The 27,765-nt window shown below is 47.7% G+C and overlaps 1 protein-coding gene across 1 annotated transcript in view; it reads left to right on the forward strand.

Annotated features, from left to right (window-relative positions):
* Positions 1 to 339: 339 nt before the first annotated feature.
* The window catches only part of PTPN21 (protein tyrosine phosphatase non-receptor type 21), a 93,798-nt gene continuing 66,372 nt past the window's right edge, over positions 340 to 27,765 (forward strand). The window contains exons 1-2 of the mRNA XM_056134022.1: positions 340 to 469; positions 4,968 to 5,360. Of these exons, the coding sequence (XP_055989997.1) occupies positions 5,181 to 5,360 (180 nt within the window). The 5' untranslated portion in view covers positions 340 to 469; positions 4,968 to 5,180. The remainder of the gene's footprint in view (positions 470 to 4,967; positions 5,361 to 27,765) is intronic.

A 27,765-nucleotide genomic window follows, 5' to 3' on the forward strand; every position in this document is an offset into this window, starting at 1 on the left:
CTTAAAAGAAGCGGGTCATATGATTTAAATTTAAAAATATATATAATAAATAAATAGAGAAGCTAGCAAGCGGCAGCGGCAGCGGCGGCGCGCCCCCTCCCCGGCGGCCGGGCGGGCGCAGCTGTCCGCGCCCCGTCCGCGCCTCCCCCGCGCCCCGCCGCCCGCATTCCAACTCTCTGAGGTCACGGGCCGCCGCCGCCTCCCCGGATCCGCCCGGCCGGCCCGGGGGGGGAGGGACGCCCGGCCGCTCCGCTGCTCCGGCCGCTCTCTTTGTGCGGCGCTCGCGGGGTGGGGGTGGGAGGGGGTTATGTTGTGCGGGCCGAGCCCGCCGCGGCCAGGAAGTGAAGCGGCCGAGCCCCAGGAGCGCGCCCCGGCGCGGGCCGGCCGGCGGGTGCGGCGCGGCGGGGCCCCGGGAGGCGGGTCGCTGAGCCGGGCGCGCGCGGCCCCGAGGATGCAAGAGCCCGAGCAGGTGAGCGCGCGCGGGGGGACCGGGGGGCGCGCGGGGTGGGGTGGGGTGGTGCGCACGGAACCCCCCGGCCCGCACCGGCACCCGCACCCGCACCGGCACCGGCACCGGCACCGGCACCAGCACCGGCACCAGCACCGCCGTCCCGGAGGGGCTGGGTCGCCGCGTCCCAGACCCCGGGGCAGGAGCGTTTGTAACAAAGAGCAAAGTCTTTCCCCTAGGCAGGTTTATCTCCGAGCTGCTCGAGTGAATCCTCCCGAGGGGCTGGAACTTTTTCCCTGGGAATACCCGGGCCGCCTCGTTCGGTTGGAGAAATCAGGGTTTCCGAACCTTTCCCCCCCACACCCTCCCCTGGGCCGACTTGGGAGAGAAAGTCAGCGCGATGATTGCCCAGATAACTTGGGCCAGCACTGGAGCGAGCAGGGAAGCAAGGACGGTGGGGGTGACTGGCTTGTTTTGTTTGTGGATTTAAGTGTTTAAAAAAAAAAAGAAAGAAAAAAAAAAGAAAAATATTCTGAGGTTTGCAAATTCCGGCTAGTGATTTCTGCAAATCCTGGGTAGATGGGCTGCGCTTGGCATTGCTCCTCTTCCTCTCTTTTTTTCCCCCCTTCCCTCTTGCTTGCTGGGAAAGCTTCAGAATCTTAGCGTGTGCTCGCAGATACTCCAAACACGCCGGGTGACAAGCGCTGTGTTCCGAATAGTTGCCCATAGGTTTGCTTAAGCGTGGCGTGTGACAGCGACTTGACTCAGAAAATCGTTGTCTAAGTTTGGTTTCTAGGGCATTTTGGACTCGACTGTCTACGCCCAGATGTTCTGTCCACCAGAAACATATGTTTGACTTCATGTTATATAGCTCTAGACTTTACCACTAAGAAATGGCCTTTGAGTGAATTCTTTTAAAGCATCTTTGGCAAAATTACGTGGGAACTTTCGCACCAAGGGAAGGGTGAGCTTCAGAGTTAAGGTGAATTTGAGAAACCTGTGAAAGGGCATTTGAACTGTATGTATTTACAATCAAATGTATTTATAGTGGTGCCGCCTACTGAACCAGGGCCTCACACATGGAAATCCAGGGCTCTGCTGGTATGTTCCCCAGCCAAAAGCATTACATATATTCCACAACTCAATGACTGAAACATAATTTTTAAGGTGTCTGCTTTCTTATTATGTAACAGAAAAGTTTTGTGACATTATCTCCTGGTTTTTCTTTCAAAATTTTGAGTCATCTTCTCTTTAGTGTTGGCTGAAACATAATTCCAGACCCAACTATCTATTAAATGATTGCATACTATTTTACATCTGAAATAGGCAGATCTACCCCCCAAAGCATCTTCAATTTCAAATCCTGTATTCAGATGTTCATTACTGTATGACATCGTTTGGTAGCGAGTTAATGTACATAACTGAAAGTTAAGATGTGTAACCATTAAGCAGAATATTGTTTTAACACCAGCTTTAAGCAAAAAATAAGCAAAAAGCAAGCTTGAATGGGGATGGGGGTGGGGTGGGGGTGGAATGAACCTGATACAAACCCTTCAAATTTTTTCTATTACATTATAATCAGCTACCAAATAAAAACAAACAAGCAAACATGGACTTTTCCTTTTATCCCTGATGTGTAAAACATTTCAAATCTCAGGGACAACTAGGAGTTTTACTCTGTTTGCTTAATCAGCGCTCAAGTTAATAATTAAGTTATATAGTGTAGTATCTACTGTCTTCAAGGCACAGTTCTCTTTCAGCAATGAAGGGACTACCACATTTGAATACCCCTATACGCCTGCAATATTTTGTCTCTGTTATCTATGCTACTTAATTCTGTCCTGATTTCAATTATTGGCTTTGGGTGCCTTGGGCTCCATCCCTGCATTTGGGGGGGGGGGGGGAAAGACAAGAAAAAAAAAGCACATCACTTGATGAAATGGTATTTAGTATATACATTTATGCATATATATGTATAGCAATGTGAATATAAGATTTAATTTTAATTCTTGGAAGCTTTATTTAGAGAAACCGAGAAACAAGTCAGGTTGAGATGTGGGTGACTTTCAAGACGGAGAATGCGTTCCAATATACTATTTCAAAATTTATTAAAGAAAACACTACTGGCTCATCAGGGAATTTCGTTTAAAAGCTTATTAGTTAAGTCTTTCAATTCTTTATTTTTTTTCCATTTTTGCCTTCAGATATTTAAGTTTGTACCCTGCTACTGCCAACAGCATTGAGAATGCAGGTGGAGACAGTCAGTCTTTTATAACACTGATTCTTAAATTTTCCCTTAGCCTGTCTTTACGAATAGAAGGTACTCAGCAAATGTTAAAGAACACATTGCAGTAATTCTCCAGTTTGACTCCCCAACCCCCTTTCTCCCCCCCCCATGCGATGGACGCCTTATTATCAAAACTTTCATTTTTATTTTTCTGGCTCTCTTGGAAAAAACCAAAGCAAAAACAACAGACAGCAAAACAAACGAAAAAAGCCGGGGAGAGAAACCCTGCTTGGTTACTTATTAGAGATACACAGCTCTGGATGTAATTATAGCATGCTTGTAATCTCTTTTAAGGGCAGCGACAGTTGAAAGATTCATCTTAGATTTCTCACGGTTTACCCGACGACACTGAAGTGTGTGTGTGTGTGTGTGTGTGTGTGTGTGTGTGTGTGCGCGCGCGCGCGCGCAAGGAAATTCATTCGGAAGCTTGGCAAAAATCGCGTGTGCCGGCTCACAGCCCCCGCGTCCCAAGCTCTGCCATCCATCCCCCCCCTGCAGCTGTGCCCATCACCTCTGGGGTGGGCACGCTGGATTCTGGAAGGAGCTGGGCTTTGGGGGGTGGGGAGAGGGAAGGGGAGGAGAATGCAACCGCTGTAAAACACACAGACACACACACAGGGGTAAGGGGAGGAGGATGCAACCGCTGTAAAACACACACACACACACACAAAATGATCCAACCATTATAAAACACACACACACACGCACACACGGGGTGGGGGGAAGGGGAGGAGGATCCAGCTGCTGTAAAAAACACACACAAAATGATCCAACCACTGTAAAACACACACACACACACACACACACACACACACACACACAATCTCCAGATCCGCATACCCCCAGTTTAACTTCTGCCCGGGAATGCGGTTAGGACCTTTGTCAATGACGCCTTTGGGGGGTCCGAAGGCGCAACACCCACTGGCAGGAGCGCCCCACCCAACCCGCCCCGCGCCGGGGGGTTGGGACGCACCGGCTGGGGCCTTTAAAGGTTCCCTCCGGGAGTCCCGGGCGCGGTCCTTCCCCCCGCGCGGCCGTCGGGAAACGCGGCCGCAGGCCGACGGTTCCGGCGCCTCGGAGGCTGCGCCGTGGCCGGGCCACGCTGCTCTTCCGGGGATGGGGTGCGGGGCGCCCGGCTCTGCGCGTGCCCAGCCCGGGCTGCCCCTCGTTATCCCGGAGTGGTGCGAAACGCCTAGTCTTTGGGGGGCGGGGGCGGGGGGCCGGTAGAGGGGACTATGCCCCCGCTTAGGCGTCAGGCCCAGCCCAGAGAGGAGTCGTGGCACGCTCCCCCGCTGGAAACCGACATGTATTTTATTTGGTTTGAATTCCACATCCACTCCTTGCTAAAAGAGAACTGTGCCTCCTTTAGGGTGACTCTACTTCATGGCCTTTGAAAAAGAAAAGTTTGAGGGCCGGAGCAATGATAGAGGGGGAAAGGAGCTCTTGCTTTAGCCTTATCATCCATCCTGGGCATCCCATCTGGTCCCCTGAGCAACCTCCCCCCCCCCCCCCATCCCTGAGCACCTTCCACAAATAAACAAAAATAAATAAATAGAAGTTTGTGCCAGGAGCTACTGCAGACTCAGTCCTTGGGTTGCTCCTGGCGTTGCTCGGGGGATTGTTGCTCTGGGTGCTGAATCCGGGCCTCCTGCAAGCAAAGCCTGCGCACAGTCTGCATTTGGAGGCGTTGCAGTTATCTCACTGAAGGCCTGAAAAGTCCGGGCGTTTAGAGTAGACCAAAACATAAAATAAAAAAATAAAAAAAATTAAAAAAATTGTGAGTCCTTGGGTTCGATCCCTAGCACTGCATAAAACAAACTACAACAAATAATCCAAAATAGGAAGAGGGTCACCGAAAAGGCAACTTCTGAATTTGCAGTGGGAGGCATCTCTTTTAATCCCCAAGGGAACCCCCTGGGGTTATGTTTGTAGGTTGGATGGATGGAGGGGTGGGGGTGGAATCCCAGATCCTTGGAATCTTCTTGAAGCTCTTCCCGCCCTTCCCCCCAAATACAAGCTTTTTGATTTTTACTGTTTAAATGCCAGCTCCCAGCTGGAGAGATAGCCGTTAGGGTGCTTGCCTTGCTCCCAAGCCATTTCCCTTTCTGTCCTCGCACCTGGCCCACCAGGTGTGATCCCTGAGTGCTGCCAGGTGTGATCACAAACCAGCCCACCCACCCCGCGCCTGCCTTGCTGGTGCACACATGACCCGTGTTGCTGGTCTCTCCCTAGCACTGGCGTGGACGCTGCCTTCTCGGGGCCTCTGGAGACTCGGCTGCGTGTTGATGGCAGCAGCAGCTGCGGGCTGAGCAGCCCTGCATCCCGGATTGCATCCCTTCCCGGAGAGGACCGGTTTCTCCCTCGGCCGTCCCGCCTTGTCGCGCCGCCCTGCATTGAGGGCGGTATTTTCCCCTCGTGCCTGTCCACGCGTGACGGGAGAAGAAGATGCCACTGCCGTTCGGATTGAAACTCAAACGCACCCGGCGCTACACCGTGTCCAGCAAGAGCTGCCTGGTGGCGCGCATCCAGCTGCTGAATAACGAGTTCGTGGAGTTCACGCTGTCGGTGGAGAGCACTGGTCAGGAGAGCCTGGAGGCGGTGGCGCAGAGGCTGGAGCTGCGGGAGGTAAGCAACTGAGGCACACCGGAGGCCTCTTTGGCGGGAGGACTGTTCCCCCTTGGATAGGCAAGGCACGTACCCCTGGTCCCTCCGGCTGCAAGAGGGCTTTCCTTTGAGTTGCCCCGCAAGAAAGTTGAGAACATCTGGGTTTTGAAAAACTTTTATATTTTTCTGAATTTTATTTTTATAAGGGCTGGAGCGATAGCACAGCAGGTAGGCCGGTTGCCTTGCACGCAGCCAACCTGGTCAACTTGAGTTCGATTCCTCCGCCCCTCTCGGAGAGCCCGGCTAGCTAGGAGAGCTACCCATGAGGTATTTGATATGCCAAAAACAGTAACAACAAGTCTCATGATGGAGACGTTACTGGGCCCGCTCCAGCAAATTGAAGAACAATGGGAGGACAGTGCTATTAAATAGTGCTATTTTTATAAGGTTGTTCTGCTACAGTGCTATTTTTATAAGGTTGTTCACAATTTTATCACATTCGATATTCCAACACCAACCCCACCACCATTATTTCGAATTTTCCCAACCACCACCCGAGCCTGCCCCAGTAGTAGACCCTGACTAATTTATTTTGTATTGCATCACTGTATCACTGTCATCCCGTTGATCATTGATTTACTCGAGCGGGTGCCAGTAACGTCTCTATTCATCCTAGTCCTGAGATTTCAGCAGCCTCTTCGTACTTGTCTTTCCCAACAATTGGAGGCTCTTTCAGGGTTAGGGGAATGAGACCTGTTATATAGTTATTGGTTTTGGCATACAAATACACCACGGGGAGCTTGCCAGGCTCTGCTGGTGCGGGCAAGATACTCTCAGTAACTTGCCAGGCTCTCTGAGAGGCATATATATATATATATATATATATATATATATATTTCTGTCTATGATTTGTTGCCTACTGTCTGAACATGGTGTGGTAATTATGGAAAATGGGTAGGAAGTATCATATGATGTATCCTATCCATTGTATTACACATTATGAGTAATTCTCTAAAAATGATTAAGAAAAGGTTTCCTTGGAAGAAAGTGTGTGAGGATTGTTGTATTTCATCCTGGAGCCATTGAGCCCTTGTATAAGAGATTACTAACATGTTGTCACACGTTGAGCCTTGTGTGCTAATATGATTTTAATCGAGATTGGTTGCCCTCTGCCTTACATCCTATCCAATGTGTGCTACTCCTGGTACATTAGCAGTATAGAGCATGAGATATTGCGAAGCCGCAAATGCTTGCTTCAGGAATTCTAAAATTTTGAATAAGGTGATATAGCTGGAGTTAAATTTTTAACTGGATGGTGACTTTGGGGCCTGAGACATCTTGCAGCTTGTTGATCTCTTTTGAGATTTATTTGTGAGTCTCTAAATGAGCCTGTTAAGGAGTTTATATGGTGCCAGAGGCAGTTTGTGGGTATGACTGCCAGTCTCCCAGAAAAGGGATTGCGGGGGAGGTCGCCCGTCCCTGACTCCACTCTGTAAGAGCCTTGAGATTTTGGTTAACAATACCGACATACCTGAGGAAAAACTTTTTTTTTTTCTCTTCAGTGAAACAAATAGATTTTATTTGGAGGATTTTTAAGGTGTGGAGGGGAAAGGGGGCTGGAGAGATAGCACAGCGGTTAGGGCATTTGCCTTGCACGTGGCTGACCCGGGTTCGATTCACAGCATCCCATATGATCCCCTGAGCAACGCCAGGAGTAACTCCTGAGTGCAATGCCAGTAGTGACTCCTCTACATCGCCAGGTATGACCCAAAAAGCAAAAAAAAAAAAAAAAAAAAGGTGTGGAGGGGAGAGAGAGAGTGTAACGTACTCAAGAGAGAACACAGGCTTCTCCAAGGACAGAGAGAGAGAGCCCCTACACACATCCTAGCATTAGACATGAAAGCATGAAAGTACACATCTCAAGAGGGGAGATGCGGACGACACATGTGCTCAGCCCACATGTGCTCGGCTTCGTGGGCGCAAGCAGCACATGGGCTCAGGCAGCATATGCGCCAGGAAAAACTTTTATCTTTGGCATTTGGGTTGTACCTGGGTCCTCCGAGCCACTTTCTGTGCAGTGCTTGCGAGTACCTTCCAGAAGTACTTGGGGCATCCTGCAGAAGAATAGGGAATCAAATATGGGATTCCCACATTTAAAGCATGCAGTCGAATGCTTGGAGCTTTCTCCCAGGCACTTGAAAATGTTTACATCTTCTTCCCATGTAATATAACCCAGCACCAACTGTGAATGCATTTTGGGTTCATAGGGTTTCTGTTTTCTAATCTCAGGTGGGTTGTCTTGGTCCTGTAAGGATTCCTATTATTTGTGTATCTGCATTTATGGACTTTTCCACAAGCTGCGTGGAGGGCCTAGAGCAGGCTTTCAACTGGGGGCCATATGATTTTAACTGGGGGACCTTAGCACATTCCCAGGCACTGTAGGTGAAAATCATTTAGTGTGGGGGTGGGGAGAGACTGTGGTATGAGATTAGGGGGCATAAGTTAGGGATGGAGGGAATTGTAAGGAACAAGCTGGGAAAAGGCTGAGAAATTGATCTTGAGACATATTGACTGGGTTTGAATTCTGGGCTAGTTATTATTATTTGTTTTTCTTTTTGGGTCACACCCGGCGATGCTCAGGAGTTACTCTGCACTCAGGAATCTCTCCTGGTGGTGCTTGGGGGACTGTATGGGATGCTGGGAATTGAACCCGGGTCGGCTGCATGCAAGGCTAATGCCTTACCCACTGTGCTATTGCTCCAGCCCCTGGGCTAGTTATGTGACCCCTCCTTCATCTGACCTGGGAGATAATAGTCCAGCTCTCAGAGGGGCTTTGTCAATGTGTGTGTAATTGCCAGAGCTCTAACTAGCCTTCACAGATAGCTATAGTGATCGGAGGGAGCCTCTAGTTAGTAGGAAGTTGTGTGGATTCCTCAAATCCACACAATTACTTTTGGGGAGCATACCCAGAAAGTACCCAGGGATCACTCCTGACGAGGTTTGGGGGACCATATGATCCTGGGGATCTAAACTGGGGTGAGCTGCATGCCAGGCAAGAAGCGTATCTACCTACACTGATTCTCTGGTTCCATAATGGCTTAAATTTGAAACGATACTATGACACCTCGTGAAGAAAATTAAACCAATTAAACCTAGGACCCATCTAGCCTTTAGCTGAACGGGTCCAAGAAAGATGGAGGGGGCTGGAGCAATAGCACAGCGAGTAGGGCGTTTGCCTTGCACGTGGCCAACCTTGGTTCGATTCTTAGCATCCCATATGGTCCCCAGGGGTAAATCCTGAGCGCAGAGCCAGGAGGAACCCCTGTGCATTGCCGGATGTGACCCAGAAAGCAAAAAAAAAAAAAAAAAGATGGAGAAATGACTGATTTCCACTTAACTTCCTGTGAGATAGTTCTAAATGGAAATCCCACTCATCTGACAGTTGATTAAAAAAAAAAAAGCAGTTGGTGGTTAGTGGTTGGAATCAATCACAAGTGTGTGTGGGGCAGAGGGTAGGTTAGATAGAAAAGGGGACAGAATGATAATAATTGCTGGAAATGATCATGCTGGACAAGAACTGAATGTTAAAATAGTTAAAGAGGGCTGGAGCAATAGCACAGTGGGTAGGGCGTTTGCCTTGCACGCGGCCAACCTGGGTTCAATTCCCAGCATCCCATATGATCCCCTGAGCACTGTCAGGGGTAATTCCTGAGCGCAGAGCCAGGAGTAACCGCTGTGCATCGCCGGGTGTGACCCAAAAAGCAAAAAAATAAAAATAAAAGTAGATAAAGAGATGTATCTGATAACTTTTGAATATCTGTATTTCAAACCACAATGCCCAAAAGCGGGGAGGGGGGGAGTGAGGGGGTTGGGCGTGTGAGAGGGAGAAGGGGAGGGTGATGGGGGCGGGTGGGGGAGAGAGACAGAGAGAGAGAGAGCCCACCTGCCTGCCATAGAGACAGGGTGGGAGAGTGGAGATTGATGGGAGGGAACCTGGGGACACTGGTGCTGGGAAATGTATACTGGTGGAGGGACGGGTGTTGGAACACTGTATGACTGAAACCTAATCATGAACAATGTACAGCTTTGTGAGGGTCTCTCTCACAGTGATTCAATTAAAAAGTTAAAAAAAAAAAAGCTTCCCAACCCCCGCATAAAAATAAAACTCCTTTTGTTATTAAAAAAAAAAAAGAGGCAACTCAGCAGTTGGGCGGGAGATGACCTGCAAAAGTCAGGCTTTGCACGCAGGAGCCTGGGGGTCTGTCTCCACCCCCAGATGGCCTCCCCCCCAGCACCATGACTCCTCTGCATCAAGCTGGGAATAGCTCCCAGTCCTAATGAGTGTGGCCCCAAAACAAACTAAAAAAGCCAGCAATGAGTGGTGTGTCTGATGACCACCCAACCATGTGTCTGCTGCGGAGGAAGATGCAGTAGCAAGCTTTCCTGTACTCAAAGCGCTCACTCCAGTGTAGGTACTGCTAGAACGGAGTCACGGTCCTTGCCAAGGGACACTTTGCAGGGCCATTGATGGCTCGGGGAAGTGACTTGAAAAGGAGTCTTTGTCGATGGTGGTCTCTGGGATTTGGACTCCAGACAGAAGTGGGTAGAATCTGGATACCCAGGAGGTAACTACCACATGTTGCCGAAGGCCAAGCCAGGACTCTGTGCTGATGCTTGGGGTTTTAGTAACTGGTGAGGATTTGAACCGGGGAAGCAGGAACAGGAGAGCAGGTGTGAAATGAGATAGGGAGAGAGTGTGATGAGTTTCCTTTGGGCTTTCCTGATTTGGAGGTGCTCACGGAGGAGGTTGAGCCAGCAAAGGGCCCCTTGGGTCTGGGGTTCAGGGAATGATCAGACACGAGGGGGGAAACAGACTGTGGAGAATCCTCAGTAGAGGGAAGTTCATTGAAGCTGGGAAGAGGGCGGGAGGCTGCCTGGGGGAGACAAAGAGTGGTCTATGGTGGATGCTCCCAGTTTGAACAGAGTGGGGAGAGTCTTGAAACAGGTGCAGATCCCTGGCAGTAGGTAAGGCCTTATTTACCTGCTTACCTACTTGGCTGGAGCGATAGCACAGCGGGTAGGGCGTTTGCCTTGCACGCGGCCAACATGGCCGACCCGAGTTCGATTCCTCCGCCCCTCTTGGAGAGCCCGGCAAGCTACCGAGAGTATTCGATATGCCAGACACAGTAACAACAAAGTCTCCAATGGAGACGTTACTGGGCCCGCTCGAGCAAATCGATGATCAACGGGAGGGCCTTTACCTTTTACCTACTTGGCAGGGCAGACCCTGCTTCCATTCCCAACACCCTAGAGGGTTCCCCAAATACTTCCGGGAGTGATCCCTGAGCACAGAGCCAGGAGTAAGCCCTGAGCACTGCTGGGTGCTTTCCCAACAAAACAAAACAAAAAGGGGGGGGGGGACTGCTGGAACAGTCCTAGAAGGAGAGAGGGAGGTGGAATGTAGGAGAGCTGGCCTTAGCCTCCCTCCCTCCTTTTGTTCCTTCCTTCCTTCTTGTGCTGGGACTATTTGCAGTTCCTTGCTCCTCAGCACCAGGCATCACAGGTGCTGGAATGGCACTGAGCCTCCTCCAGGGGAAGGCTGTGCTGCTCCTGGCCCCACCAGGACTGTTTTGTTTTTTTCTTTCTTTTTGGGCCACATCTGGTAATGCACAGGGGCTACTCCTGATTCTGCACTCAGGAATTACCCCGGCAGTACTCAGGGGACCATCTGGGATGCTGGGAATCGCCCTACCCGCTGTGCTATCGCTCCAGCCCTAGGACTTGGTTTTCAAGAGCAGGGCTTGAGGTGGGGCTGAAGTAAGACAGCTCTAGAAAGAGACCCTAGAGAGTGTCTTTCCCCTAGATAGACTTTTTGCCCTTTTGGGTTAGAAAGTTTGTGCAGCAAAGTTTCCCTAGCTTCTGAAGCTGGGTTCTGTTGTTGCCAGGAAACAGATGGCTCAAGCACCGGCCTAATCTTACCAAATGACCATTCAGACAATCTGAGTCAGGGTGACACCTATTCTTAGCTTGAGTCCATAGATCTCCTCTGAGATATTGGCACCTAGCTGTCCTTTCCTCAATTTGGCTGATAAGCTTTGATGAGGGCCCACAGTTAAATTGGAGGTAACGTGGTTGGCATCTCATGGTCCCTATGTACTTCCAGAGTAACCTTCTGGGGCAGCCTACCAAGTGTGGTCCCAAAATGAAACTTTTTTTGCTTTTTTTTTGGGTCACACCCGGCAATACACAGGGGTTACTCCTGGCTCATGCACTCAGGAATTACTCCTGGTGGTGCTCAAGGGACCATATGGAATGCTGGGAATCGAACTTAGGTCGGCTGCATGCAAGGCAAGCGCCCTACCTGCTGTGCTATCCCTCCAGCCCCAAAATGAAACTTGTCTTAATTGGATACTGTTTCAAATTCTATTAAAATTAGAATAGCTATATAACATTATATGTATTTATATATATCAATAGCTACATTAATATTATAATACTGTACTCCAGGTCTTCAACTATATGAGCAGTATTTTATCTCTTCAGCTGCGTGTGGACCAAGTGTTGGTTATTCTTTGTGTATTTCTGAATCACAATCACAGATCATCCTGTTATTCGTCGATTGCCTGGAGCAGGCCCCAGTAACGTCTCCTTCATCCTAGCTCTGAGATTATATTCAAGGCTCTTTAGGAGAATGAGACCCATCATTGTTACCGGTATTTGGCATATTGGGTATGCCACGGGGAGTTTGCCAGACTCTGCCGTGTATATATGCCGTGTATTTCTGAATGCCGAAGATATTTTGTAATGCCTTAAGAATGTAAAAAGAGAAAGATCCAGTGTAGAACACTTAGATTTGAACTGCTAAGTGATTATGTTTTATTTTATTAAAAAGAAATTTTTAATGATTAGGATTTGGGGCCACACGTGGTGGGTTAGGGGCGCTATTCCAGGTCAGTGCTCAGGAACTATTCCTGGTGGTGTTCAAGGGACCATTTGGGGCTGGGGATCAAACCCAGGTCTCCCACATGCAAAGCCTGTACTCCAGTCCTTAGAGCCATCTCTCTGGTGACATTTTTTGTTTTATTTATTTTGGGCCTCACTTGGCAGTGCTCAAGGCTTACTCCTGGCTCTGTGCTCAGGGATCACTCCTGGCAGGCTTTGGGGTCCATGTTGGGTTCCAGGGATCAAACTCCTGTCAGTCAGGTTCAGCCAAGCACCCTACCCGCTGTAGTATTTCTCTGGAACCTCCCTGGTGCCTGTTTAAAATGGAAGTTAACAAATGTTTTGTTTTTGGGCTATATCTGATAGTTCTTAGGGCTCACTCCTGGTTTAGTCCTCAGGGAGTACTCCTGATGGCCTCTGGGGATCATATGGGGTGCTGAAAATCCGTTTTTTTAGGCCACAGTAGCAGTGCTCAGAGTTTACTCCTGTTGGTTCTCTGGGACTATATGGGGTGCCAGGAATTGAACCTTCGTCAGTGTGCAAGGCAGGCACCCAACCTGCTCTGCTTTTTCTCTGGTCCCAGCACTAGAAATTTTTTTTTTTTTTTTTTTTGGGTATGGGGAGGTGTCAAACCCAAGGATGCTCAAGGCTTAATCCTGACTCTGCATTTTGGGATCATTGCTGCTGGTCACGGGAGACCATATGGGATGCTGAGGCTATATCAGGGTCAGCTGTGTGAAAGGCAAGTACCTGACCTGCTGTACCACGGCTCCAGCCCAACACTGGAAAATCTTGCTGGTCATTATCTCTACATTTCTTTTAGTAGAAACTATTTTGCTTGGGGCCGGAGTGATAGTACAGCTTGTAGGGTGCTTGCTTTGCACAAGGCCAACCTAGGTTTGATCCTTGGATAATGTATGGTCCCTGACCCCGGCCACGAGCCATCCCTGTGCATAGAGCCAGGAAGAAGCCCCGAGCACTGGGTGTGCACCCCCCTCCCCAAAAATACCTCCAAAGACAAAAAAAAAAAAACCCCAAAGGCAAAACAATTTTTTTCTTAAAAAAAAAAGAAAGAAAAGTTTCCAGTTTTGAAAAGTTTCAGGTTGCTGAGGTTACTGGAGGTGCTAAGTCCCTGCGGGCATTATCACCTTAGTGCAATGGCAGAGTGCTGGTGGCCAGGCTTACCAAAGCTAATGTCTCAGGTAATAACACCTGTGTTCACTCAGCTCCCTGACAATGATGGATTAAACCCAGGCACTGGGGCAGGATGGGAAAAAAAAAATAAAGAATGCAGATTTACTGACAAATGATAAGATAGGAAGCTGCCAAGGGTCACAGGGAGCCCTTGGGGCAAACAGGAAGCTCTTGGTGAGAACTTGTACCTCAGAAGGGAGCTGGAACTGCTCCCAGAACCAGGCAGGCTCTCTGGATAGTGCTTGGGATGGGCCCTGCCTTTGTTTACCTGTTTAGAAGCCTGTTTTTTTTTCTTTCTTTTTTTTTTTCTTTTTTGCTTTTTGGGTCACACCCAGCGATGCAGGGGTTCCTCCTGGCTCATGTACTCAGGAATTACTCCTGGCAGTGCTTGGGGGATCCTATGGGATGCCGGGGATTGAACCCGGGTTGGTTGCATGCAAGGCAAACGCCCTACCCGCTGTGCTATTGTTCCAGCCCCATCTAGAAGCCGATTGACTGCGTGGTTAAGACCTTTGTCATGGGCTGGAGAGTACACCGGGAAGGCACTTGCCTTGCATGTGGCAGACCCAGTTAGATCCCCAGCGCTGCTGTGATTCTCTGAGCATCTACAGGAGTGACCCAGGAGCAGCCCCTGAGCACTGTTGAATGTGCCTTCCCTTAAACCAAAACAAGGGGCTGGAGTGATAGCACAGTAGGTAGGGTGTTTGCCTTGCACGCGGCCAACCCGGGTTCGATTCCCAGCATCCCATATGGTTCCCTGAGCACCGCCAGGAGTAATTCCTAAGTGCAGAACCAGGAGTAACCCCTGAGCATCGCAGGGTGTGACCCAAAAAGCAAAAAAAAAAAAAAAAAACCAAAACAAAGAATAGCAACAAAAAGGACATTTGTGGACCAGAGAGATAGTACAGCAGGTCAGGTGCTTGCCTAGTGCCTAGTGCATGAGCCACCTGGGTTCGTGGGTTCGATCACTGGTATTCCGTATAATCCTTCTAGCCTACCATGAGTGATCCCTGAGCACAGAGCTAGGAGTAGCACAGAGCACTTCCGGGTGTGGCCCCCAAAGCCAAAACAAGGCACCCCTCCTCCCCCCATAAGAACTGCCAGGTGTGCCCCCCAAGTTCCCCAAAATACAAAAACCAAAACAGAAAAATACAGGCCAGAGGTGTAATCAGCAGTTAGAGTTCTTGTCTCGCATACGTGAAGCCCTGCTTTTGATCCCTGGCACCGCAGGAAAAAAAAATAAAAAAGAATAAAAGGGAATAAGGAAGTTATAAATCCTTGGAAACCTTTCCAGGATTATATTTTTATTATTATTTATTTATGCTTCAAATTTTATTTTTATAAAGTTGTTCACAATAATTTGTTACATTTAATATTCCAATACCAATCCCACTACCATTACACCTTCCCACTGTCATATTTTGAATGTTTCCACCCCGACCTCCAAACCCTGCCCCCAGAGCAGGCCCTAAAGAATTTATTTCAGGGCTGGAGCGATAGCACAGAGGGTAGGGCATTTGCCTTGCACGTGGCTGATCCGGGTTCGATTCCCTGCATCCCATATGGTCCCCTGAGCACCACCAGGAGTCATTCCTGAGTGCAGAGCCAGGAGCAACCCCTGTGCATTGCCAAGTGTGACCCCCCTCAAAAAAAAAAGAATTTATTTTGTATTGCTTGTTATGGATATTCCACTAAAAATGGTCCAAAACAATTTCCTTAGAGGAAAGTGTGTGAAGATTATTGTATTTCACCCTGGAGCCATTAAGCCCTTGTACTTGAGATTACTAACATGTTACAGGTTGTGCCTTGTGTGCTGATATAAATATATATGTGTATATATATATACACATGCTTATAAATATATATATTTCACTGTTATTTTTATTTGTATTATTTATTTATTTTCTTTCTTTGTTTCTTTCTTTGTTTCTTTGTTTCTTTCTTTCTTTTTTCTTTTTGGGTCACACACTCAGGGGGTTACTCCTGGCTCATGCACTTAGGAATTACTCCTGGCGGTGCTCAGGGGACCATATGGGATGCTGGGAATCGAACCCCGGTTGGTCGTGAGCAAGGCAAACGCCCTTCCCGCTGTGCTATTACTCCAGCCCCTTCACAGTTATTTTTGGGGGCCTGGTGAAACACACTTTCTGGTGCTCAGGGACTGCTCCCCACTTGGTGCTCAGGCGTCTGTCTTGAGGTCCTGGGGTAGCTGTGCAGTGTCGGGGATTGAACCTGGGTCCCCCACTTGCAAAGCCGGTGCTCTTCTCGCTGAGCTGTCTCTCTGGCCTGATAATAGTCTGAGATTTATTATTTGTTTTTTGGGGGCCGTATTTGGTGTGCATGCCTCCCAACCTAGAGTTGAAAACATTTTACACAGCTTTGTATATTTCAAAAACAGCTCCTTTCTCTGTAAACTTCCATGTTTTAACTTTTGGGCTCCCTCTGAAATTGTTAGAAAATAAGCTAGTTTTGATAATTCTGTGAGGTAGGATTCCTTTGACCGAGTGTCAATTTTTTTTTTTTTAACTGAACTTTGATCAAATACTTTCCTTTGTGTTTTCTGCTTTATGGTACCGTATTTTGGTCTAAGGAATTTATTGGGCTAGAGAGGAGTCACACGCATAATGCCCACGATTACTCTCAGGCACGGCTTGGAGAGCGTTTTATATTAGCGTCCCAGGTATTCCAAGCATCTGCTGACCTTATATTGACTGTTATCTGAGTCAACCTCAAGAATTTCATGTACTGGCTGTTTTCATTTGGATTCTAAAAATAGCTGAAATATGTGTAAGATGAAAGTATAATACCTGCAAACTTGCAGTCCTTTCGGGCTGAGTCATTGATTACTCATTCAGGTATGTATGTCATAAAGCAGGTAATATCTAAGTATAGACAAAGATCAGTAAATAGTTTAGTTAGATCTATTGAACCAGCTGAAGCAAATATAAATCTTGGATTGGCCTGTTGAAATGGATAACGCAAGCTTTCCAAAGTACAAGGTAAAGGCCCTCCCGTTGATCATCCATTTGCTCGAGCGGGCCCAGTAACGTCTCCATTGGAGACTTTGTTGTTACTGTGTCTGGCATATCGAATACTCTCGGTAGCTTGCCAGGCTCTCCGAGAGGGGCGGAGGAATCGAACTCGGGTCGGCCATGTTGGCCGCGTGTAAGGTGAACGCCCTACCCACTGCTATCGCTCCAACCGATTATAAATGAGCAATGACTTTTTTTTTTTCTTTTTGGGTCACACCTGGTGATGCTCAGGGGTTACTCCTGGCTCATGCACTCAGGAATCACTCCTGGCGGTGCTCGGGGGACCATATGGGATGCTGGGAATCGAACCTGTGTCGGCCATGTTGGCTGCATGCAAGGCAAACGCCCTACCCGCTGTGCTATTGCTCCAGCCCCTGACTTTTTTCTTGATAGTTCTTTTTTTCTGTTACTTTTCTCATTGGATTGAGATAATTAAGAGCTAGCAGTCAGTATAGCTGCCTGTAATGCAAGTGCCTTCCCTTCTGGGCCATCTCTCTGGCCCTTTGTCCTTTAAAAAAAAAATTCAAAATGACTTTAATCCCCTTTCCCCCCCTTTTTTTTGTGCCGCCTAGCCCAGCAGTACAACAGTATTCAGGGATTTCTCCCGACTCTGCACTCAGGGATCACTTGCAGGGTTCAGGGAACCGTATGTGATGCCTGAAATGAAGCTTGGGTTGACCATGTGCGAGGCAAGCATCTTGGATGGTCATGCTAGCCCTTTTGTTCTCATTCTGACTGGGGCTTCACACATTATTGTTGTGGGATCACCAGTTGCTAGACCCACATCTTGACCTGTGGGGTGGTGCTGAGGGTGGCTCTCTCAATCAGGCCTCATGCATGCAAGTCAGACCCTCTACTGGCCAGAAACAACTCTAAATGTATCTTATTTTTAAAATTCTTATTATTTTTTGGCTTTTTGGGTTCCACCTGGTGATGCACAGGGGTTACTCCTGGCTCTGCACTCAGGAATTACTCCTGGCGGGGCTTGGGGGACCCTATGGGATGCTGGAATAGAACCTGGGTTGACCGCGTGCAAGGAAAATACCCTGCCCGCTGTGCTATCACTCCCGCCCCTAAATTTATCTTATTTTAATTAATTAATTAATTATTATTTTTGCTTTTTGGGTCACACTTGGCAGTGCACAGGGGTTACTCCTGGCTCATGCACTCAGGAATTACCCCTGGCGGTGCCCGGGGGTACCATATGGGATGCTGGGAATTGATCCCCAGTCGGCTGCCTGCATGCAAGGCAAACGCCCTACCCGCTATGCTATCACTCCAGCCCCTATCTTATTTTAATTTATTTTAGCTTTTCGGGCCACACCTATTGGTGCTCAAGACTTACTGCTGACTCTGCACTCAGGGATCACATGGTGGTGGTGGTGGTGGTAGGGGCTCAGGGGACTATAAGGAGTGCCAGAGATTAATCCTGGATAGGCCATGTTCAAGGCAAACAATATCCAATGTGCTGTCTCTTTGGCCTTTTCTGTGGTGAGAAGGAAGACAGGAGGATGAACTGAGAAACTAAGATGCAGGCTCAAAAAATCATTTAGCCTGGTGGAACAAGCATCAGGCCTTCAGTTATACCAGTGATATAAGTGAGGGGTATAGCCACATATTCAGTTGTAATGGTGATATAAGTGAGGGGTATGGCCATATAGCCATACGGATGCAATAGAACTGAAAACATGAGATCTGAGTGGCAACCACTGACACTTGGAGTGGGATTGGGGTGGGGAGGGAATCTGGGAACACTGGTAGAGGGAAGTTGACACTGGTGGAGGGATTGGTGTTGAATTATTATATGCCTAAAACACATCTGTCAGTAACTTTGTAAATCATGGCTCTTTAATAAAAATTAAAATAAAAAATTGTTTGGCCTTTTTAATCCCCTCCTGCAGTGAGCTAATTGAACTACAAAAGCTGGAATATGGACCAAATTAGATTGAGGTTATTTGTCTTTTTTTCTTTTTTCCATGAAAGAATAGTTATTATGCTAGAACGTACAGTTTGAATTAAGCTAATAAAAAGCCTTGAAAAGCCCAACCTTAGGCTTTTTGAATAGACTAGAGAGAACTTGATCTCATTTGTTTGTTGGTATGGAAGAAATGGTCCTGTGAAATAACACATTGGTTAGTTAAGATGATTGAGAAATGGGTGCTCTGGTGTACCCGCAGTTACTTGAGTGCCACACACAATGGACGCTGGGCATGGCAGTGCAGAATGCAGTGCACCAGCCTCAAAATGGAGACTGCAGTGATGAGTAGAATGCTATGTTTGTGAAAATATCCCATCTCATTGAAGTTTATTTATTTATTTTTTCTTTTTGGGTCACACCCGGTGATGCTCAGGGGTTACTCCTGGCTCTGCACTCAGGAATTATTCCTGGCAGTGCTCAGGGGACCATATGGGACACCGGGAATAGAACTCCAGTCGGCCATGTGCAAGGCAAATGCCCTACCCACTGTACTACCAGTCCAGCCCCTGGAGTTTACTTTTAAAAAAGTGCTTATATTTATCCTGTAATTGAATGCTTTTCTCTTACACTTACTGGTGTCTGGCCTCTCATTTATTTTTTGGTTTTTATTTTTTTCTTTTTGGGCCACACATGGTGGTGCTCAGGGATTATTCCTGGCTCTGTGCTCAGGGGACCACTCCTGGAGGGCTCAGGGCAGGGACTACATAGGATGCCGGGGATTGCCCCAGGGTTGGCCGCATGCAAGGCAATAGCCCCACCCGCTGTACTATCACTCGGCCCAGGCCTCCCATATATTTTGCTTGCCTCTGCACTGCTTTTGAAAAGTGAGCTCTTTGACACAGAAATAGTGACATTCATGGAATGAATAGGTGAATCTTCCTAGAACTTTAGTCTGTTTTTCTTAGCTAAAACAGTGTAATGGGTGGGGGATATGGCTCAATGATGAAATGCATGCCTTACTTGCATGAGACCTGAATTTGATCCCTGGCAACACACAAACACACACACACACACACACACACACGCACACACTTTAAATTTTTAAAAAAATTATTATTATTATTTTGCTTTTTGGGTCACACCTGGCGATGCTCAGGGCTGACTCCTGGCTCTGCACTCAGGAATCACTCCTGGTGGTGCTCAGGGGACCATATGGGATGCTGGGAATCAAACCTGGGTTGGCCGCATGCAAGGCAAACACCCTACGCACTGTGCTATTGCTCCAGCTTCCCACACACATTTTTTTAAAAGAATGGTTATACAGGGTTTTAAGGTTATAGTATTATTCTTTTTTTTTTTCGGTGAATTAATTTTTTTTTTTTTGAGGGGGCCACACCTGGCGATCGATGTTCAGCAGTTACTCCTGGCTCTGCACTAAGTGATTACTCCTGGCGGTGTTTGGGGGATGCTGGGGATCCAACCCAGGTTGGCCATGTGAAGGCAACCTGTTCCAGCCCTAAGACCATAGGATAGTATTAGAAATTTTGTTTCAATTGAATCACTGTGAAATATACAGTTACAAAGTTGTTTGTGATTGACTTTCAGTGATTATAGTATTTTTAATGTTTTTCTGTTGAAGTGGATAGGACATGAACTGTCATCTGTGGAGATAGCAACCCCAAGTCATGCTTGGGACTTCCTTTCATTACTTTCCTAGCAACCCGTTTACCATTTTTGTCTCTTTTCTTAAACAAGAATTGTGTCTTGGGGGCAGTGCCTCAAGGGACTGGGCTCATGCTTTGGAGTGGGAGGCCGGAGTTCGATCCCTGGCAACTGTGGAATCCCTCCTAGCACTGTGTGGAGACGGTATCAGCCAGGGATAGCCCCTGAGCACTGCTGGCTTTGGCTCCCAAACAGAAATAACAAAACAATATCTGACTTTTTTTGTGGAGTTCAGTTACCTGGGTTTCATTTTAATAAAAATCTCAATATAATTAGAAGACCAAGCTGGACTTGAGATATCGTCTTGAATCTTCACGTGTGCTAGAATACCACTTGTGGCTAACTGTACTGTCTGTAGGAGGGAGACGAAGGTGCTTAATTATTTATGGGACTCCCAGCATAGCTGAGCTCTGGGCTTGAATTAGGTTAATACTTATTAACTACGCTTGTTAGATGAGCTCTGTCTGGGATAGGCTTTATCTAGTGCTATCTTCTCATATCTGTTTCCTGAGGAAAAGTCTTCCCGACTTCTGCTGCGTCTAAGAAAAGCGTCAGGATAAAATTATCATTGCAATTTTATATGGGATTAACTTTGATCAAACTCAATGCAACAGTGACTGAAAAAAAAACTCTCAGCTAATTTGTGTGTCCTTCGCCAGCTAATTTGTGTCCTTCTGTGCTGCTTTAAAAATAGTCCAACTAAAAAGACTCTTAAAATAATTAGACAAGAAATGACTTGAGGATTAGGAAGGGGTTTACTTTCTGTGGGATTTAGATCTGCTTTTAATAGCCTGTGTCTCTTTAGAATGTGGTGTGGTTTGGTAGGCTGCCTTTTACCCAAACTCAAAAAATGTGTGGGCTCTCTTTTCCTCTGAACAAAAAAGCTTAATTATCAAGTTGGCTTGTTCTCAGAGTAAATGTCAGTTCATTTAAAGTAAGTCATCCATACTGTGTTTGAAAAGAAACCAACTTTTGTTTTTGCTATAATTAAAAACAGGATTATTGTTTTTTTTTTTTTTTTTTTTGCTTTTTGAGTCACACCCAGTGATACTCAGTGGTTACTCCTAGCTTTGCACTCAAGAATTACTCCTGGCAGTGCTTGGAGGACCATACGGGATGCTGGAGATTGAACCCAGGTTGGCTGCATACAAGGCAAATGCCCTACCTGCTGTTCTATCACTCTGACCCCCCAAAACAGCATTTTTCAATCTTTCTGTACCTGTGAACCAGTAATGTGGACTAGTGGACTAGTGGTTGAAGATCACTGATTTAAATTAACAGGTGAATTTTTTTTTTTTTTGGTCACACCCAGCGTTGCTCAGGGGTTCCTCCTGGCTCTGCACTCAGGAATTACTCCTGGCAGAGCTTGGATGACCATATGGGATGCTGGGGATTGAACCCGGGTCAGCCACGTGCAAGGCAAATGCCCTACCCTCTGGACTATAAATCCGGCCCCAACAGGTGAATTTGTAATTTTAGGAAGGTGGCAAAGAAAAAGCTTTTTGTTTTGGGTGCCAGTGGTGCTCAGGGCTTACTTCTGGCGCTGTGCTCAGGGATTACTCCCAACGCGGCTTAGGGACCAATGGGTGCTGGAGATCCAACCCAGGTTGACTATGTGCAAGGCAGACTCCCTGCCTGCTGTATTATGGCTCTGGCCCCAGGAAAAAAATTTTTTTTTCCTTTTTGGATCACACCCAGCTGCTGCTCAGGGGTTACTCCTGGCTCTGCACTCAAGAATCACTCCTGTCACTCCTGGCAGTGCTTGGGGGACCATATGGGATGCTGGGAATTGAACCCAGGTCGGCCGTGTGCAAGGTGAACACCCTACCCGCTGTGCTATTGCTCCAGCCCCCCCAGGAAAATTTTATGCTTTAAATTGGGGGGGTGGGCAAGATTTGGGGGGGTGCATACCCAGCAGTGCTCGGGGGCTGCTTGTGCTTAGGGGTCACTCCTAGTGGTGTTTGGGGGCCAGGTAGTGTCGGGGAGCAAGTCTTGGTATCGTGCAGGCAAGTGTGTGCTCCAGCCTTTGAGCTGTCTCTCTCTGCCCCTGGTTGGCAATACTAAGTCGACAGAACCCAGATGATTTGTGCTCAAGATAGGACTTGTGATTCTGGGAATATATCCCAGATCAAGTGATGACTGGTTACTCGTTGCAAATTCAGGCTTGCAGAGCTGTGTGTGCACCAAGGTTCTTACAGGTCTTTTGCAAAACAAATCCTGGTACATCCTAACTTTGAAGGGAAGAAATCAGTGTGTTACTTGGACCGTCCTGTTTTTCAAGGAAGAAGCATGCTTGAAATTTCATTCTTTGATTCTCCCCAGTGAGGAGAGAGTCTGTCTGCTTAGCGTATGTGCTCATAGCAAATATAATTTAAGTTTGGGAAGCACTCTTAAAACTTAGGAAATACCTGTCAACTTTGTGTGTATATGTGCGGCATGCATGAAAGTATACTCAGGGTATCAAGCTCAAGGTCACGTGACACCTGCATTGCATGTATCCTTCACCTCATCATTTAAAGAAGCAGAGGGTTGGGACCAGAGAGATAGTGTAGGGGGCCTGGTGATGATTGCCTTGCACGTGGTTGACCTGGATTGGATCCGCAGCATCCTATCTGGTCTCCTTGAGCCCCACTAGGAGTGATCCTCAAATGCAAAGCCAAAACTAAGCTCTGAGCACCGCCAAGTGCGGCCCCCAAACCAAAAAAACAAAACAAAGCAAAACACAAACCAAAACCAAAAAACTAAAAGTAAAGAAGGCGGAGTGTGTATCACTTTCCCCATGAAGAGACTGGCTGGGTGGGTTGCTGAAGACTGGGGAGTGAGGGAACCAGGACTCTGTCGCCAAGTCTGTCCTCTCGCTCCCTCTCCCCATCCTTGGATTATGTGCATCAGCATTTCTAGCAGCAATTTTTTTGGGGGGAGGGAGGTTACATCCCTTCTGTGCTCAGGACTTATTTCTGGCTCTGTGCTTAGGGATCATTCTCAGTGAACCGGGAGAACCATCTGTGTGCTGGGATCGAAACTGGGTCTGCAGCATGCCTGATAACACCTTGCATGCTCCATCTTTCCAGCCCCATCAGCAATTTTAAAAATGTATTACTTCCTTCGAAGTGTTTACCAAGGCATATGCTTGATTTTGGATGATATTCATTCTTCCCCCCCCCCCCCCCCTTTTGGGTCATACCCAGCAATGCTCAGGGGTTACTTCTGGCTCTACACTCTGGAATTACTCCTGGTAGTGCTTGGGGGATCATATGGGATGCCGGGGATTGAACCGGGCTCAGCTGCGTGTAGGGCAAACTATCCTGCCCATTGTACTATTGCTCTGGCCCCAATCTTAGTTACTTTTTAAGACAGACCTCAAACGCAGGAGCAGGTCCCAAAGCAAACATGAGACCATATGTGGAGCCAGCGATCAAACCTTCTATGATCAAACAGCGATCATGGAAGGCATGCATCTCTTTTTGTTTTCTTTTGTGGCCACACCCTTGAAGTACTCAGGGCTTACTCCTGATTCTGTGCTCAGGGAATCACTCCTGCTGGTTTTTGGGGGACCATGTGGGATGCCAGGGATTGAACCTAGGTCTGCTGCATGCAAGCCCTCTGTACTACCTCTCTGGCCTAAGACAAGTCCCTCTTAACTTGTACTATCTCTTTGGCCCCATACACAGCTATCTTTTTTTCAGCCTCAGTTTACATGCCTCACCTAAGCCTTTGTGTCTCCTGACGAACTATTTTTGTAGGCTATTTATTCTCTGCCATCCTCACAAACACTTTAAGATGGATCACTGTTCAAATATCCAAACTCTTAGATTCTTGTAGTGCTGAATTCTACATTTTGTTTGTTTATTGCCATAAGTTCAGGAGACTGGGGATAATTTCAGATCTAGAACTGATTAGCTAGCTTGCTTTCCAAGCCCTTGTTCTCCCTTGAACACGTGTGTCACTTGCTTGTCTCTCAGTGTTGCCAGCTTATTTCCACTCTGGGGGAGCCTGTGTGTTCTCTCTAAATCTTACTATATAAGTTTTAACAAAATCTATCTTGCATCACCAAAAACAAATAAATGAAAGATTAGTCATATCTGTATTTCACCTTCAACCAAGACTAAAAGGTCTTGGGTGGAGAGACAATATACAATGTCTAGGGCATTTGCTTTGCATTCAGATAGGGCCTTTGCTTTGCATGCAGCCAACCCAGGTTCTATCCCTGGCTACTCATATGGTCCCCTGAGCACTGCCAGGAGTAATTCCTGAGTGCAGAAACAGTAGTAACCCTGAGCATCCCCAGGTGTGTCCCCCCCCCCCCAAATACACAGTATTAAAATGTTTTTAAATACTCTTTGTAGGGGCTGGAGCGATAGCACAACGGGTAGGGCATTTGCCTTGCATGCAGCTGACCCAGGTTCGATTCCCAGCATCCCATATAGTCCCCTGAGCACCGCCAGGGATAATTCTTGAGTGCAGAGCCAGGTGTAACCCCTGTGCATCGCCAAGTGTGACCCAAAAAGCAATATATAAATAGCACTGTCCTCCCATTGTTCATCGATTTGCTCGAGCGGGCCCAGTAACATCTCCATTTTGAGCCTTGTTACTGTGTTTGGCATATTGAATACGTCACGGGTAGCTTGCCAGGCTTTCCCGTAAATAAATAAATGGATAAATAAATAAATACTCTTTGTATACATCGCCTTTCCTTTAAATACTGTATGTAGTACTAGAATAGCCAAACACAAAAATTAAGGTGGAAGAATAATAGGACTGGAGTGGATAGCTCTGGAGATGTGGTTGTCTAGATGGTTCTGGTCCTGGTGGCTCAGGGATGATACTTGGGGGAAATTGAAGTTGGAGCTTAACAGAGATAAAAATTTCGACTTCAGGGGCTGGAGTGATAGCACAGCAGAGAGGGTGTTTGCCTTGCACGCGGCTGACCCAGGTTCGATTCCCAGCATCCCATATGGTCCCCTGAGCACCGCCAGGAGTAACTCCTGAGTGCAGAGCCAGGAGTAACCCCTGTGCATCGCTGGGTGTGACCCAAAAAAGCAAAAAAAAAAAAATCAACTTCTTAAGGTAATTATCGTGATTTCGTCGATGGCTGTGATCTTTCCATTGTTCTCAACAGACTCTGCTTCACAAACTTGACTGTTGCTTACATACTGAGTGCCCATTGGCATTTGCACTGCTTTCTTTTTGGCTCTTGGGCCACACCTGGTGGTTCTCAGGGCTTTCTCATGGCTCTGTGCTCAGACAGGCTTGGGGGACCACATGGGATGCCTGGGATTGAACCCACGTTGGCCACATGCAAGGCAGTCACCCTCCCAACTGTACTATTGCTGCTTTCTGTTGTGATGCTTCCCCACTCGTTGCCAGGGCGGGTGAGCCCTTGCAGTCAGAACACATGAGTGTTTTTTTTTTTAAATGAATTTAATTTTAAATACAATTTATTTATTTATTTGTTTATTTAATTTTTCGGTTTCAATTATACAATGATCAAATACACATCCGTCCACTAGTGCCCATTTCCCACCACCACGGATCCCAGTATCCCTCCTACCCCCCATCCCCCCTATCCCACCCTGCCTCTGTGGCAAGGCATTCCCTTTTGTTCTCTCTCTCTCTCTCCTTTCAGGTCCTGTGGTTTGCAAGAGAGGCATTGAGTGGCAATCATGTTTGGTCTATAGTCTACTTTCAGCATGCTTCTCCCATCCTGGGAGGATCCTCCCAGCACCCTTTATTTGATGCTCCCTTCTCTATCTGAGCTCCCTTTTCCCTTAGCAAGAGCACATGAGTTTTAAGTTGCTTGCGGGAGTTGCTGTGATGCTCATTCCTGTACATGCTAGGGATTCACTTCCTGCCCATGGAGCCTGTATATCTCTTTTGATTGCTGTGAGGTCTTACCCCCCTTCTCCCTCCCCCCTCCCCCCATTCCTCCCACCCCTCCACTGTTTGGGTCACACCCAGTGACGCAGTGATGCACAGGGATTACTCCTGACTTTGCACTCAGGAATTACTTCTGATGGTGCTTGGGGGACCATCTGGGATGCTGGAGATTGAACCTGGGTTGGCTGCGTTCAAGGCAAATACCCTACCCGCTGTAGTACTGCTGTAGCCCTACCTTGTGGTCTTGCTGGGGACCAGACCCCTTTTCTTGTGCTCACATATACATTATCTCTGCATTATCCTTATTATCTTTGGCCATTGAGCTGGGAATTGCTGGTGGGTCCAGGGATGGCAGCAGAGCTGGAAGCCTGTGCCCAGACCATATGGATTGGTGACAGTATGAAGCACTTCAGGCTCTCTAAGCCCCTGCCCTCTTCCTTCAGGGCCTCATTTCTTATTTTTTCTTTTTTGTTTTGCCACACTTGGGTGTGCTCAGGACTTACTCCTGGCATTGTGTTTAGGGGATCACCCCGAGTGATGCCAGAGTGTGGTGCTGGGTATGGAACCTGGGTAGATCCCATGCAAGGCAGCTGACTAACTGCTGTATCGTCTCTTCAGCCCCCCGTTTATTATTATTTTCTAAAATTTGAATGAGGTGTAGGTTAAAATAATAGCCTGAGGGGCCAGAGTTTTATAGTAAGATAGTGAGTGATAGTAAGGCACTTGCCTTTCATGCGGCCAACCCGGGTTCAATCCCCAGCATTTCATATTTCACTGCCAGGAGTAATTCCTGAGTGCAGAGCCAGGAGTAACCCCTGTGCATCGCTGGGTATAATAATAATAATAAAAAAAAATAGCCTCAGGGATAGGGATGTGACTCAGCTGGTGGAGTACAGGCATAGGCTCTGCTTTCAATTCCTGGGCCTAGTGGGCTCCACTCATATTCAGGTGTGGGACCCCCCCCCAATAAAAGAAGGAATGATCTGTCAGAGCTTAGAGGACTGGAGCATTATTTTTGCATGCATTCCTGGGTTTGATTTCCAGCACTATGTAGTCCCCTGAGCGCATGAAGGTACCGGCAGAGGAACAAAGGCATGAGGGTCCTGGTGGAGCTGAGCATCCTTCACCCAGATCCTCCATCTCCCAGTAGGCAGAGGTCACACCCACCAACTGGCTCCCTGGCCCCGTGTAATCCCATCAACGGCCAAGACCCAGAGACTATAAAAACCATCTCCCAGAAGAGAACAGCGCAGAGTCTCCTGCCCCTGTGCCTGGCTGTCTTCGCCGGGGCCCCTTGGAGAGGGGCGGGTTGAGTTTCCCTCCCCACCCTGAGCAGAGCTCTGGCAGCTGAAGACCTCCAGAACCAGTTACCACTATGCTGAGACCACTCTTCACATGCATGAAGGTACCGGCAGAGGAACAAAGGCATGCGGGTCCCGGGACTGAGATCTCCAAGCCTGCTTGGATTGGGGCTGAGCATCCTCCAACCAGATCCTCCATCTTCCAGTAGGCAGGGGTCACACCCACCAACTGCCCGCCGCCATGTAATTCCATCAATGGCCAAGACCCAGAGACTATAAAACCCAGCTCCCTGGACATCTTATTATCTCATTCATACTTTGGACAACCGCAGGCTACTGAATGTAACCTGCCCACATGGCAGAGTCTGGCAAACTACCCATGCTGTACCCAATATGCCAAATACCAGTAACAATATGGGTCTCATTCTCCTAACCCTGAA

This window comes from Sorex fumeus, unplaced genomic scaffold, assembly GCF_029834395.1.
Source record: "Sorex fumeus unplaced genomic scaffold, SorFum_2.1 ptg000098l, whole genome shotgun sequence".
Classification (NCBI taxonomy): Eukaryota; Metazoa; Chordata; class Mammalia; order Eulipotyphla; family Soricidae; genus Sorex; species Sorex fumeus.